We start from the raw sequence: 12,778 nt of genomic DNA on the forward strand, positions 1-12,778 counted from the left end.
ATAATTGAAAACAAACACAATTTTCTGCACTGTTCAGTGGATGTGGTTATGATATGTAGGACCCTGAGATATGAGAGAATTTGAGGTATTGGGTGGGTAAGTGGGTCAGATACTAGAAGACTTTTAAGGATGCTTTTAAGGATGTATTGTGTGTGTGCACATGCATGCATGTGTCTTTTGTGTCTGGCTTTTCATGGTTGGCCAGGGTACTGAAACCAATCCAACATGCTTTGCAAGCAAGTAGCTCTAGCCACTGAAAAGTCTGCCCAGCCTCTATGGACAGCTTTTCAGAAGAGAAATCTGTCTGTACTCTGATGGCTTTATTTTTCTCATCTCATAAATATCAACCTCTAAAAATCATGAAGCTCGTTTTGTCACACGTACCTTGTTCTTAGTGGCAAAACCACAGGGTAAGGAACAGAGAAAGTGTGGAGAAAAGGAGTTAAACTTAGTTTATCACCTTATTAAATGGTGTTACCTTTTAGATGGCAGATAATTACATCCTGCATGTCACTAAGTTTTAAAACGGAATAGTTTTCATATCCGTATACTATTACAATAACCAACGGGACTGATTTAAATCTGTTTTTCATAGTTGTATCATTAATTTTATCTTTGGACAATTATGTTGATTTGAATTTTTCAAGAATTCTCAACATTCTCTACTTGATATACTTTTTCATACATTGCCAGCTTTCTCCTTACTCCTGAGAGTAAAAAAAAAAAAAAAAAAAAAAAAGTGTGGTGTTTTATAGACAGTAATTTACTTCTTATTTTTCTTTCATTACATTTGCTATCTTTGTGAAAAGTAATTCAGGTTTGTATGCAACCGTTGCCATTAATTGACGGTGTTTAAAGAGACTTATTTTCTGAGTAGCTATCTAAAAATGGTTGTTCTCCTATGATTTAGTGGGGGACATATTCCTAAATCTGGCAAGTGTACCAATTGTTGCCATTAAACTTCAATAAAATAATCTTTCTATTCCTTGGGCTGACCCAGTTTGTTAGAAATAATCTTCCATCAAGATAGCAGACAGTTACTACATATATGGACCAAAAATACAAAATGTTTTTCTGAAAACTAGAAGGAAAGAATATCAATGTAAGACTAGAAATATTTGAGTAGTTTGTCTCCTGTCTGAGACCTAGACTCTTTCCCATTGCTGCACATGATATGTTATTTTACTTGTCTTCATAGATTTTTCATGAATATATGTTCATTACAATATTTACAGAGGAAATTAAATACAATTCACATTTTAGCTCTGATTTCTTGTTTACAAAAGGTAGATGCTAGATTTTCAAGAAATTCTTAAATTCTGCATCAATTCTGAATTGTATTTCCTTGAAAAATGGGAAAACATATCATTATTTTTAAGATGTGTAATACAGAAATGTTAAAACAAGATTTTCTTCTCTGAAATGTTTGCTACTCATTGCTTCTTTCGTAACTCATTGTCGTCCTTACATATAAGATGATTCAGTTCCAACCCCTCAGTACTTTGCCAATCTTTCTGTTTTAAGTTTTACTTATTCTAAGCAGTTTGAGTTTTGTGAAAGTGTAGTTTCTGTTCACAATCATCTTCCTTTTCAATGTTAGTCTGCCCTTATGATGAATCAATTCAGCATATTTGGCTGAGATAATTGGGTATTGGTTATTTTCACAGTCATTTGCAGCTCAAATGTGCCCCTTTAAACACTTGAGGCTCTTCTTACAAGCTAACTGTGCTTCTTATGCATTCTGTCAGAAAGGTCTTGTCTAGGGATTGGGTCACTCCTTCTGGATGAATTTTCCTTTAAAAAAGCATCTCAAAAAAATGAAAAAGAATCAAGGCACTTTTCTCTGCTTCTTCAACCCTCCTAGCTTTGAATTCATTTTTAGGGTTTTATTAACAAGAAAGATCAGAATATGCTGTCCCTATATTTTTTCTTTACAATTTCTTTTTCCCCGAGAGAACAAAATACACTACTCATTATCATTTCCAACCATAATATAGCCATTCACTTCTTATTCTTTCCAGGCTTATGCTCAGGCAATACTTTCATTAATAACCCTACTTTCATTTATTTTTGTTTTCTATTGTTTATTTCAAATGAGATTTGGGGCCCAAAGAAACATGGGACATATTTTCACCAATTGTGGGAACACACTTCCAGGCAGGTTGCAGCTGCTAAAATAATAGTTACAAGTGGTTCCTAAAGCTCACATTTGCATAAACAATGACTCTATGAAGATCAGACCTCACTCACATTATCCAAATGTTAAATGGCACAGTAGCTGCATATTGTGGTTTGAATGTGAAACATCCCCACGGGCTCATGTATCTGAAGACTTGGTTCCTGTGTGACGATGCTGTGTGGCAAGGTTGTAGAACCTGTAGGAGATGGAACCTTGCTGAAGGAACTGGACCACTGGCATGATTTGGGGTTATGTAGTCCAGCCCACTTTCTGCTTTCCTCTGCTCCCTGGCTAAAATGTGACTAGCCAAGGTGCCATGTCTTCTCTGCCATAACGTACTATGTCCCCTCATAACACAAGCTGAAATATGCCCTTACTTCCCTGAGCTGCTTCTGGTGAAGTATTTGAAAAAGTAACTAATCCACTGTGTTAGTCACCAGCTACTGTGTTGGACAGCATAGCTATGGACCACTCCTGATTGTCACTAAAGTTCTGTTGCAAAGCCCACATTTAGTCAATGTCAGATATGGATTTAAGTCCTGTTTTTGCACTAACTCCCCGTGTGACTTTAAGAAAATCACTTGAAGTCTCTGATACTCAGGTTAAATAGGATAACAAGGATGGTTGACAGTAAATATATATGGAACCTAACATATACTTTGACATGTGTAGGCACTTAAGACAATTACATATGATAGCTTCATTCTTCTCCAACTCTTGTCCGCTGTGAAACTATCATCCTCCCTCTTCTTTCTCCATTCAGTATAAATCTACTTCAGACAGATTTTCACTCATGAATCACACCCCTATTCCAGAATATAATTCTGTATCAATCCATAGATTTGCTCTCAAATGGCTGAGTCTGGCAGACCTTGTTGGAGGAAATTGTTTCACCTTGGGATTACTGGTCTTACATATGGGTTCCCAAGTCCCCCAGGTTGCCAACAGGCTTGGTTGTTGTCTTGGTAGCCACCTCCATTGTATATTATGCCTGTCATCACTGTGTTCTCTTCTACACCCCTTATCCCCCCCCTTTGGATAGGTGGGTGAGCTTGTCCAGTGAATGAATCCATTAAACTCTTCTCTCCTACCTGTGTTTCCAAGTGTGTCTTTACTATTTTCCACAGTTTTCAAGTACCATTGAGTAACTGAGTAGCTGTAAAGCTGTTTACTTCAGGACAACATTCTCAGTGTTAAAGAAAATATCAGTTACAATTTTACCTCTTGACCCCAGCCTTATGAATGAGCATCTTTAGCTCCATGTATGGAGGGGTCTGGATTTTCTTAAAGTGTCTCAGGTGTTTGAGACCTGGCTAGATTGAAGAGACACCAAAGAGTATGTTGTGGACAACTTTGCTTACAGCTCCTGATTGCTGGGCTGCTGGACTCTGATATGGCTGTGTGTATTTCTCTCAGCAAGTCAATGTGTGGGGTATGCACTCACAGCTCCTCAGTGAAGATTAGAGCATCTTCCTTGCCTGTGGTTCTCACACTCAGTCTCTCCTTGCTAGAGCTGTTCATACACTCTACCAGTGTCTTGCCAAGCTATAGAGGTGTGAGAACAGCTCATTGCAGAGTCTTGGCAGCAATTCCAAGTTTCATTCTTGGTTATTTTGTTTAAACATTTAATGTAAACTATGCCCCATAAATGGCACAATTGATCACAGTTCAAGTAGGCAGCAATGTAATGTCCAAAAGATGAAAGTCTCCTTTGTTATAACGCAATACATGAATATTGTCTATAAAACTTTTAACTTGGTTCTGGGTTTCCCCAGAATTTAGAATCTAAAGAATAAAAGAACATTGAGTGTCTTAAATGTTTACTTCTATTACTATGTGATATATATAGATATTTCTTAAGTTCTTCAGAAGCCTAAATCATCACTGATTAAAGCAGAAATTAAGTGAAAACAGCACAAAAAGAAAAATTAAACATATTTTCAGCATATTAACTGCGGACATACAGATGTGTACATTTCTACTTGGATTTCAGCCAAAAAGTCAAGAAGCAATTATGCATACACTTGTATAGCATTATTTTTATATTTGAATATCTTATGCATATGACATTTACATATAGGTATATATCAAGTACTAATGATATGTTTATGACGAATTTTGCCCAATTAAAAATATCTTGCAGGGCTGGCAGATGGCTTGGCCATTAGGTGCTTGCCTGCAAAGCCAGAGGACTCAGGTTCAATTCATAGGACCCATGTAAGCCAGATCTACAAGGTGGTACATGCATCTGGGTTTTTTTGGCAATGGCTAGAAGCCCTGGCATGCCCATTTTCTCCCTCTTCCCTTCCCTCCCTCCCCACCTCTTTCTGTCTGTCTCTTTCAAATAAATAAATAAAAATAATTTTTTTTAATATCTTGCATGGTAGAATCTCAAATGTATAGATTTCTAGTGGGTTATACTATAATCATGAGCTCTTGGAAATAATAGGCTAAGTAGAAATCAGGCAATAATCACAGGTCATAAAATATTGGCAATGTGTGGCCTTAGTGTTTAGAAATGCATTTGCTTTGCAATCAGTTACTCTGGTGAATATATTTGTTTGAACTTGTTGAGCTGTTAAAAAGAATTATCAGGCTGGTCATAGTGGTGCATGCCTTTAAGCCCAGCACTTGGAAGACAGAGGTAGGAGGATCACCGTGAGTTCAAGGTCACCCTGAGACTACATAGTGAATTCCAGGTCAGCCTATGCTAGAGTGAAACCCTACCTTGAAAAACCAAAAGAAAAAATTATCAGGGCTGGAGAGATGGCTTAGCAGTTAAGGTTCTTGCTTGCAAAGCTTAAAGACACAGGTTCAATGCTCCAGAATCCACATAAGCCAGATGCACATGATGGTTCATGTGTCTAGAGTTAATTTGCAGTGGCTAGAGTCTCTGGTGTGCCCATTCTCTCTCTCTCTCTCTCTCTCTCTCTCTCTCTCTCTCTCTTGCTCTCTCTCTCTCTCTCTCTCTCTCTCATTAATACACAACTAAATATTAAATTTTTTAAATATTATCATAAGCTAAATAGCTTAGCAAGAGGCGTTTGTTATAGTTTTGTCTAAATCCATGATCAAGGTAACAACATATTTGCTTTTGGGTGAGTGTTGTTGATTAAAGAGTTCCTCCTCACTGCCTTTCACATGGATCAGAAAGAGAGCTGTGATCTTTCTTTCCTTAGTAAGATGTTAATCTCATGTTGACAGCAAGCCTCACCCTCATAAATTCCTCCAAACCTTACTTTAAGAAGATGCTGCCTTCTTAAATATCACCAGACTAAGGGTGAGACATGAACACTCAGTCCACAGCTGTTTGTAGTTGGAGAATTAGTATGAGTTTTGTAGTCATGTTGTTTTTAATACTTTTTAAATCTTTTTATTTTTATTTATTTGAGAGCAACAGAGAGAGAGAAAGAGGCAGAGAGCAAGAGAGAATGGGCACACCAGGGCTTCCAGCCAGTGCAAATGAACTCCAGATGCCCGCGCCCCTTATACATCTAGCTAACATGGATCCTGGGGAATCGAGCCTCGAACCATGGTCCTTGGGCTTCACAGGCAAGCACTTAACTGCTAAGCCATCTCTCCAACCCAGTTTTTAATACTTTTTAAAGTCAGAGTGCCTTAGAAAAATCAAGAACTCTCTAGATACCACACTCTCTCCTCTATTCTCTCACTATTTCCCAGGTATACTTAGTGATGTCCACTATGAATTTATGAATAATCTAAATTCCCAGAATCTATCAATATTTTGACATTACAATGCTCTTTTGGCTTTTGTCTTCCAGGATGGAGAACCTACTACGGGGAAGGAATCCCCCACAATATCAGAGAAGTCCTTGTAAGGAGGTCCGTGCAGCCCTTAGGAAGCGTCCTGAAGAAGAGTGTAAGTGTGTCTAATATGATGAGCTGTTCAACTCCATTCTGTCTATACATTAGTGAATAATATAGTAAAATAAAAGAGTTTATCTTTACTTGTTCAAATTAGTTTTTCAATAAATATTGTTGAATTGAGTAGATTTTTTTAAAAAAACTGATTAACATGCCTGATCCAAGTGTAAGTTCCAAGAGTCCTGTTTCCAGAGTATTCCTTCAGTACAGTTTTTTCCTTTTTTAAAAATTATTATTGGTTATGTGCACAGTATGTATACAGCCATGTTGCTACCATCGCTAGCCTCCTCCCTGTCCTGCAGTACTTTTAAGATGTCTTACTGACATCTAGTTTCATGTTCAAAGTTGTATAGATCAGGCTGCTTAATATTTCAAGCCCTTCTAAAATCTATATACACTATGCATAGAAATAAATGGTGGTATGAAATCCTAACATCAAGAAATTGGCTTAAAATCAACACTCTCCAGTTTCCAATTGACCACAATTCTTTTAACATTTTTCTTTTCAAACTAAATGCTGTTTTAAAATCATTGTGGTACTAGAGAATAAATGCCTAAGGCTAAATGTAAACCCATTTGTCAAACTGAAACATATGATTTAATAGAATTTAGGAAACACTTTTGAAAGATGGATGTTTTAAATAATGCTATAAATTCATTTTAATCTGTCCTCAAATTATTAAATATGATAATATGTAATTGTCACGGAATCTTATTTAAATATTTATATTCTGTAGCATAGATCAGATATCTGAATACTTCTGACATGAGATTCACATTTTAAGTTTGTAAGATGAGCCATAATACTATCTTTCTTTATGGCATTTACATATAATTATTTTCAGAGAACTAAATCAAATCTCATTATAACAAATACTCCTCTGAATTTTGCCCTTTTTAGGAGCTTGCATTTTTTAAGGATAAATTTAATGTAGTACATCAGCTGAAGTAGACTATTAAGATGATACTGGCATTTTAAATTAGTTTGAAGTACATTGCTCTGAGGAAAGATCAAATCCATTAAATCTGGACATATTCTTGGCAAGTTAATTTTTTTTTCTTGGATTGTTTTTATAAAGTCAATAGATAACCTTTTTGAGTTAACATCTATTTCATTCGCTACAGTGCAGTGCTAATTTTCTTTTAATTGATAGATTTATTTCTTTTCAAACTATAAACAATAGCTAATTAAAGCTTAACTGTGAAAGTAAACATATAGTTTGCCAAAAGCATTTATAACATGAATATTGTGATATACAAGTATTGATTCCTTTGTTGAAGACATAGGAAATGTTGGGCTTTCTTTTTTTCACTGGTTATCATCCTGGTCTCTGGCGTAGGTCTTATATTTTACTTAAATTATTAGATATTTTGTGGGTGCAGCTGTAGGTGATCTCCACAGAGCTTCTGCTTAAATAGTGCTTGTTCTGCGCCAGAATGCTCAGACAGGTAGACCAACAGTTTACCAGGTGTGGCTTGCTGATGAAATCTAGCCAAATGTCTGTTTTTGTAAATAAAATTTATTGAAACACAGCTATGATATGTAGGTATTATATAGACTGCTCCCCTACTATACAGAAAGACTCAGAAGTTGGAACCCAGACCATCCAACCACAGAAGCAAAAACATTTACCTGTTTGTTGTTTTTACAGGAAAGGATATTTTGGGGCATGCCTTTGTTTACTTGTTGTTCTCTGAGACAGGCTCTTATGAGGTAGCCTCAGATGTCTTCAGATTGTACTCTCCTGCCTCAGCCTCCCCAGCGCTGACATAACAGGCTACAGCTCTCATGACTCAGAAAAGACTTTTGAGCCTTGGTCTGAAGTTATAGTCCTGAAATTGGACAACCAAGCCAGCAGCAGTTAGATAACCTGAGAATCTCTCATCAGATGCATAAATTCTAGATCTTAAACCCAATCCTATTGAATAAAGACCTCTTCAGATCAGGGTAGAGATCTATATTTAGATAAGTCCTATGTGAGACTGTGATGCATATACAAGTTTGAAAACTACTAGCTAAATCAAGTGATTGACATTAGTTGATGTAAAATCATTACATAACCAAACACTAATGATGATATTCATTATTCATACTTAAGGCTTGACTGATACAAAAACACATACATTGAGACTTCATAGGCAACTAATAAATCTATTGCTATATAATAAATCTTCAACTGTAATTACATATAAATATATTTATGTATATATAAACTTTTATTCTCTTTCTTTTCTAATTTTTTTATTATTTTTTATTGACAGATTCCATGATTATAAACAATACCCATGATAATTCCTTCCCTCCCCTCACTTACCCCTTTGAAACTCTACTGTCCTTTATATCCACTTCCCCTCTCCATCAGTCTCTCTTTTATTTTGATGTCATTATCTTTTCCTCCTATTATGATGGTCTTGTGTGGGTGGTGTCAGGCATGGTGAGGTCATGGACACAGGTCTGCAAGGTCCCCTTGTTAGCAGAATGATCAGACCTTCTTTGGATTCCTATATAGCAGGATCCATTCCTGAGGAACAAAACACAGTATCTTTCTTGGAAGCACAATATCATGGTAGTCATGAACATTAGAGGAACACAAAAGCTTTTTTTTTTTTTCTGTAATGTGACTCATGTGATAATGTAAATTACTAGAGGGCACTGGGTATTATTCTTAATCGAATATTCAATATATACATATGTACATATTTAATGAGAATAATAGCAAATCTCTTGTAACAGTGGTCTGAGAAGTAAGAAAGACTGCTATTAAGTGCTTTGCACAGAACCTGGGACATAGCAGCTTTTGTTTTGCCTTTTGATTTTAATCTCTTTCTGTTTCTTTTTGCTTGTTAATGTTGTTATATCAAACTATTTTATGTGAGGATATTAAGTCATATTTTGGATAGCAAAAATGCAAATTTTCCTAGCATGTCTGAGACCCGAGGTTGAATCTTCATTATTGCTTAAAATATGCAAATTCACAAAAGGTGCTCCTTTTAATAGAAAAAATAAGGTGTGGCATAGTGCAAGTGGCACACAGGTAACGTCAAGCTGGCCTTCTCACAACCATGTGAGATGGAGCTCACCTTAAACAACTATGCATCTAGCACATTCCATAGTTATTTATTGTTGATTCTGCAAACTCAGCCAGACCTAGTACAGAACTTCTTATTGAAATCCCAGGGAAAGTGTCCATCTTGGAAAACTTCGTCACAGAATGTTTAGTGGTGCTGTCTACCCGTTACTGAGAGACTGTAGATGAGCATGGGACTTTTTTCACACCATTTTCATTTGGAGATGTGCCATGGAAGAAAGTTTTACTAAACAGTGTAGTTCATATTTCTGTTTTATAGCCTTCTTTTATGGTTTCCAACACAGATAAACATAAGCACATCAGATATCCCTCTTAGCTTGTTATTAAATATTAATTTTATCTAGCTATTCATCACTACCACAGGCAAGCAAATTTCCAGTAAAAATAAATTGATTTCTTGTAAAAAGCAGGCTTTTAAACATGTTCAATTTATTACTTATAAAAAGCCAAATACAAAAATTTGTTGTCAAAACCACAGCCCCATTCAGCTAAAACCCTGCATCCCTGGTCTGTCCTCAGGCAGATATCTCTATAAAGCCGTCTGCAGCCATTCTACTTACTTTACAAATTCTACTTACTTTCTACTTACTTCCAACTCACTCTTTCCATCAGGTTTAATCTGGATCCAATCTGTCACTCTAACAAATACCTTTCATTCAAAATTGCCAGGGGAAGTTTTCTATCACTGTGTCACAATGACAATAAACTTAGTCACTTAAAAAAGCCATTCATTCTTTCTGGTTTTAAGGGCTGGGCAAAGGCATGGATTCCAGCTTAGGTTCTCTTATTCCCAGTTTTACCAGAGTGAAATCTCTTCAGAAGCTCAATCCAGGAAGCATCCATTTGTAAATGGTTGCAAGCTATTGGCAGGTGTTTTTAACTTGGATTATTAACTACACCTTTTTGGTTGCTTCATGTTGAACTGTTCCTCTTAGATTCCTTCCTGTAGTTTCCTGTCATGTGAATATTCTAAATTCAGGTATTTACTCTTCCTCTTCTGTGTAGGGAGAGGGGAGTCTTGCCTTTTCTTTTCAGTATTTTCAGCTGATTAGGTCATAACCAAGAAAAATCTCTTTTTTTTTTTTTTTTGAGAGAGAGAGAAGCACAGAGAGATAGAAAGAATGGACACACCAGGACCTTCAGCCAACAACTCCAGATGCGTGCATCCCCTTGTGCACATGTACAACATTGCATGCTTGTGTCACTATGCATCTAGCTACATGGGACCTGGAGATTTGAACATGAGTTCTTAAGCTTTGCAGGCAAGTACCTTAACAGCTAAGCCCCTACAACCCTCAGTTTTGATTAATGGAAATCTGACTGTGTTGAGACTACAGTGTCAACATCACCTTTTACTGTATCCTAGTGACTAGAGAATCACAGAGTGTATTCTGCAGAGCTCAAACATGTCCATGTCAGTCAAAGAATCCTACCTGCCACTCACTAAAATCAGGAAAGCATACTTAAGTGATCTTCTTACTGCCTTCTGAAAAAAAAAAAACGTCATAACTGTTACATCCTTCCAAAGTTCATATGTTGAAATCTAATTATCAGGGGATTCGAGTAGAAGATGGCTTTGAGATATAATTGGATCATTAAACAGAACTGTCATGAGTAAAATTGGTAACCTTTTACATGACCCTACCTACAGCCTGCCCCTGCCAAGTGCTTTCTACCATGTGAGGACACTTTTAGAAGACACCATCCATGAACCATGAAGTTTCCCTTACCACAATACAAACTCTGACAGCACTTTGACCTTGGGCATCTCGGCTTACAGAACTGTGAACAATAAACCTGTGCTGTTTGTAAGCCACCCAGCTTATACTGCTTTGTGATAGCATCCCAAGCAGATTAAACAGAAGCTCTCTTGTTGCTACCTAGGGTAGTACTGTCTGAGTTTTCCTTTACTCTTTCTGGTTATTCTTTTGCCCTATCAATTATCTTTCCCTAGTTCCTACACATTAGAGCTTCTAGAAACAGTCTGGAGTATTTGCAAATATAATACCCCATTCCCCATCCTATTGCACATAATACCAGTTATTCTTACAATCATATTGCTCACCTCCAGCTCAGATATTTCTCCATTCATCAGAGATTTGCTTCACACATCTTCTGAGAGAGTACAACAGTTCAGATTTAGAACATCTCAAACTGCTATTGGTGCCCTCTCCCTCCCCCCTCTCTCTTCGGTCTTTGCATCTTAGTTATAAAACTGAAGGAAAATAAACAGATAGCACAGCATTACTGCATCAGAGAGTAAAGCAAAAATTCAAAAAGATGGGATGAAGTCATTTATGTAATGTCACATACCTAGTAAGTGCAAAAGCTGGGATACAATGTGTTTGCTCTGAAAATGATGCTATTCCTATCTTTCCATACTGTGTACACTATTCTGTCTCCACATTTTTCTTTTATGAGATTTGTCTTCTGTTTAACTTTCTTTTTCCACATAAAATAATGCACATGCAAATAAATGAATGTAGTGTGTGCTTATAGCTTAATTTTCAAATGCCACAATGTCAGAGATCCAGTGAGTCCCACACCTCTGCTGAGCTTCTCAGGTGCACTGGGCCTCCCAGTGCTCGTTGATTAATTTCTTCTCTATAATGACATTCACTTAAACTCTAAGCAAAGTCAGGAAAATTATGGATATGATTTCAACAAGAGAGCTCATAAGAAACAAGTGGTGAATGACTTCTGATTGTTTCTAATAGTTTCCTACAAAATCTTATTAAACATATGTTTTCTGTTAATATCTTAGATTTCAGTTCTGTAGCGTTATAACAATCAATTGAAATGAAGTTGAATTTTATATGTGCTTGTAATTAATACACTTAACTGACTACTTATTTTGTCTTAATGTAAAAATAAGATTACATGAAGATTAAATCAAATATTATTCTTAGTCTGAACACCCTTGGGCTTTAGATAACTAATAACACAATAATGAAAGACCAATGCCAAGTTGAGTTACCTTAGACATATTTCAATGTTTCGCCACTTTTGAGGCAGTAGTAAAAATTGGGCAAAGAATTAAATTAAAGTAGGTTGTACCCTTTTAACACTGGTATGACTGACTAAGTTATTTTTGCATCTACCTCCCACCCTGGATGCTACATTGGATGCAAGTTTAGAAAAGAAAGATCTGTCAGGATTTTACCTTCTACCTGGCCAATCATTCACTCATTTTAAGTCTTGAACTTCCATCGGACTTTCGTTAAGTAGAATCATCCAGGAGGAGTCATGAAAACATTCACCATGAGAGTGTGTTCAGATAACTCACTGGCCTCTACATATGGAAGGAACCAAAGAGCAAGGAAGTTTGATTAGCTGGAAAGAATAGGTGAAAACAGGCTGGAGAAAGTGCTCAGAGGTTAAGGTACTTGCCTATAAAACCTAATGACCTGAGTTTGATTCCCTGGTACCCACATAAAGCCAGATGCACAAAATCAGTGTGTGCATCTGGAATTTGTTTGCAGTGGCTAGAAGTCCTTGCATGCCCATTCTCTTCTCTCTGTTTCCAAGTGTGTCTCTCTGCTTGAAAATAAGTAAATAAAAATATGTTTTAAAAAAGGGAATAGGTTAGAGAGCTGGGTATGGTGGTGCATGCCTTTCATCCCAT

The 12,778-nt window shown here is 36.6% G+C and overlaps 1 protein-coding gene across 17 annotated transcripts in view; it reads left to right on the forward strand.

Moving 5' to 3' along the window:
• Positions 1–12,778, forward strand: part of Lrrc7 (leucine rich repeat containing 7) — a 468,470-nt gene that overhangs the window by 83,764 nt on the left and 371,928 nt on the right. For all 17 annotated transcript variants that reach the window (XM_045138031.1, XM_045138025.1, XM_045138023.1 and 14 more), the window contains exon 2: positions 5,962–6,059. In XM_045138031.1, coding sequence (XP_044993966.1) covers positions 5,962–6,059 — 98 coding nt within the window. The remainder of the gene's footprint in view (positions 1–5,961; positions 6,060–12,778) is intronic.

This window comes from Jaculus jaculus, chromosome 19 (assembly GCF_020740685.1).
Source record: "Jaculus jaculus isolate mJacJac1 chromosome 19, mJacJac1.mat.Y.cur, whole genome shotgun sequence".
NCBI classification, from domain to species: domain Eukaryota; kingdom Metazoa; phylum Chordata; class Mammalia; order Rodentia; family Dipodidae; genus Jaculus; species Jaculus jaculus.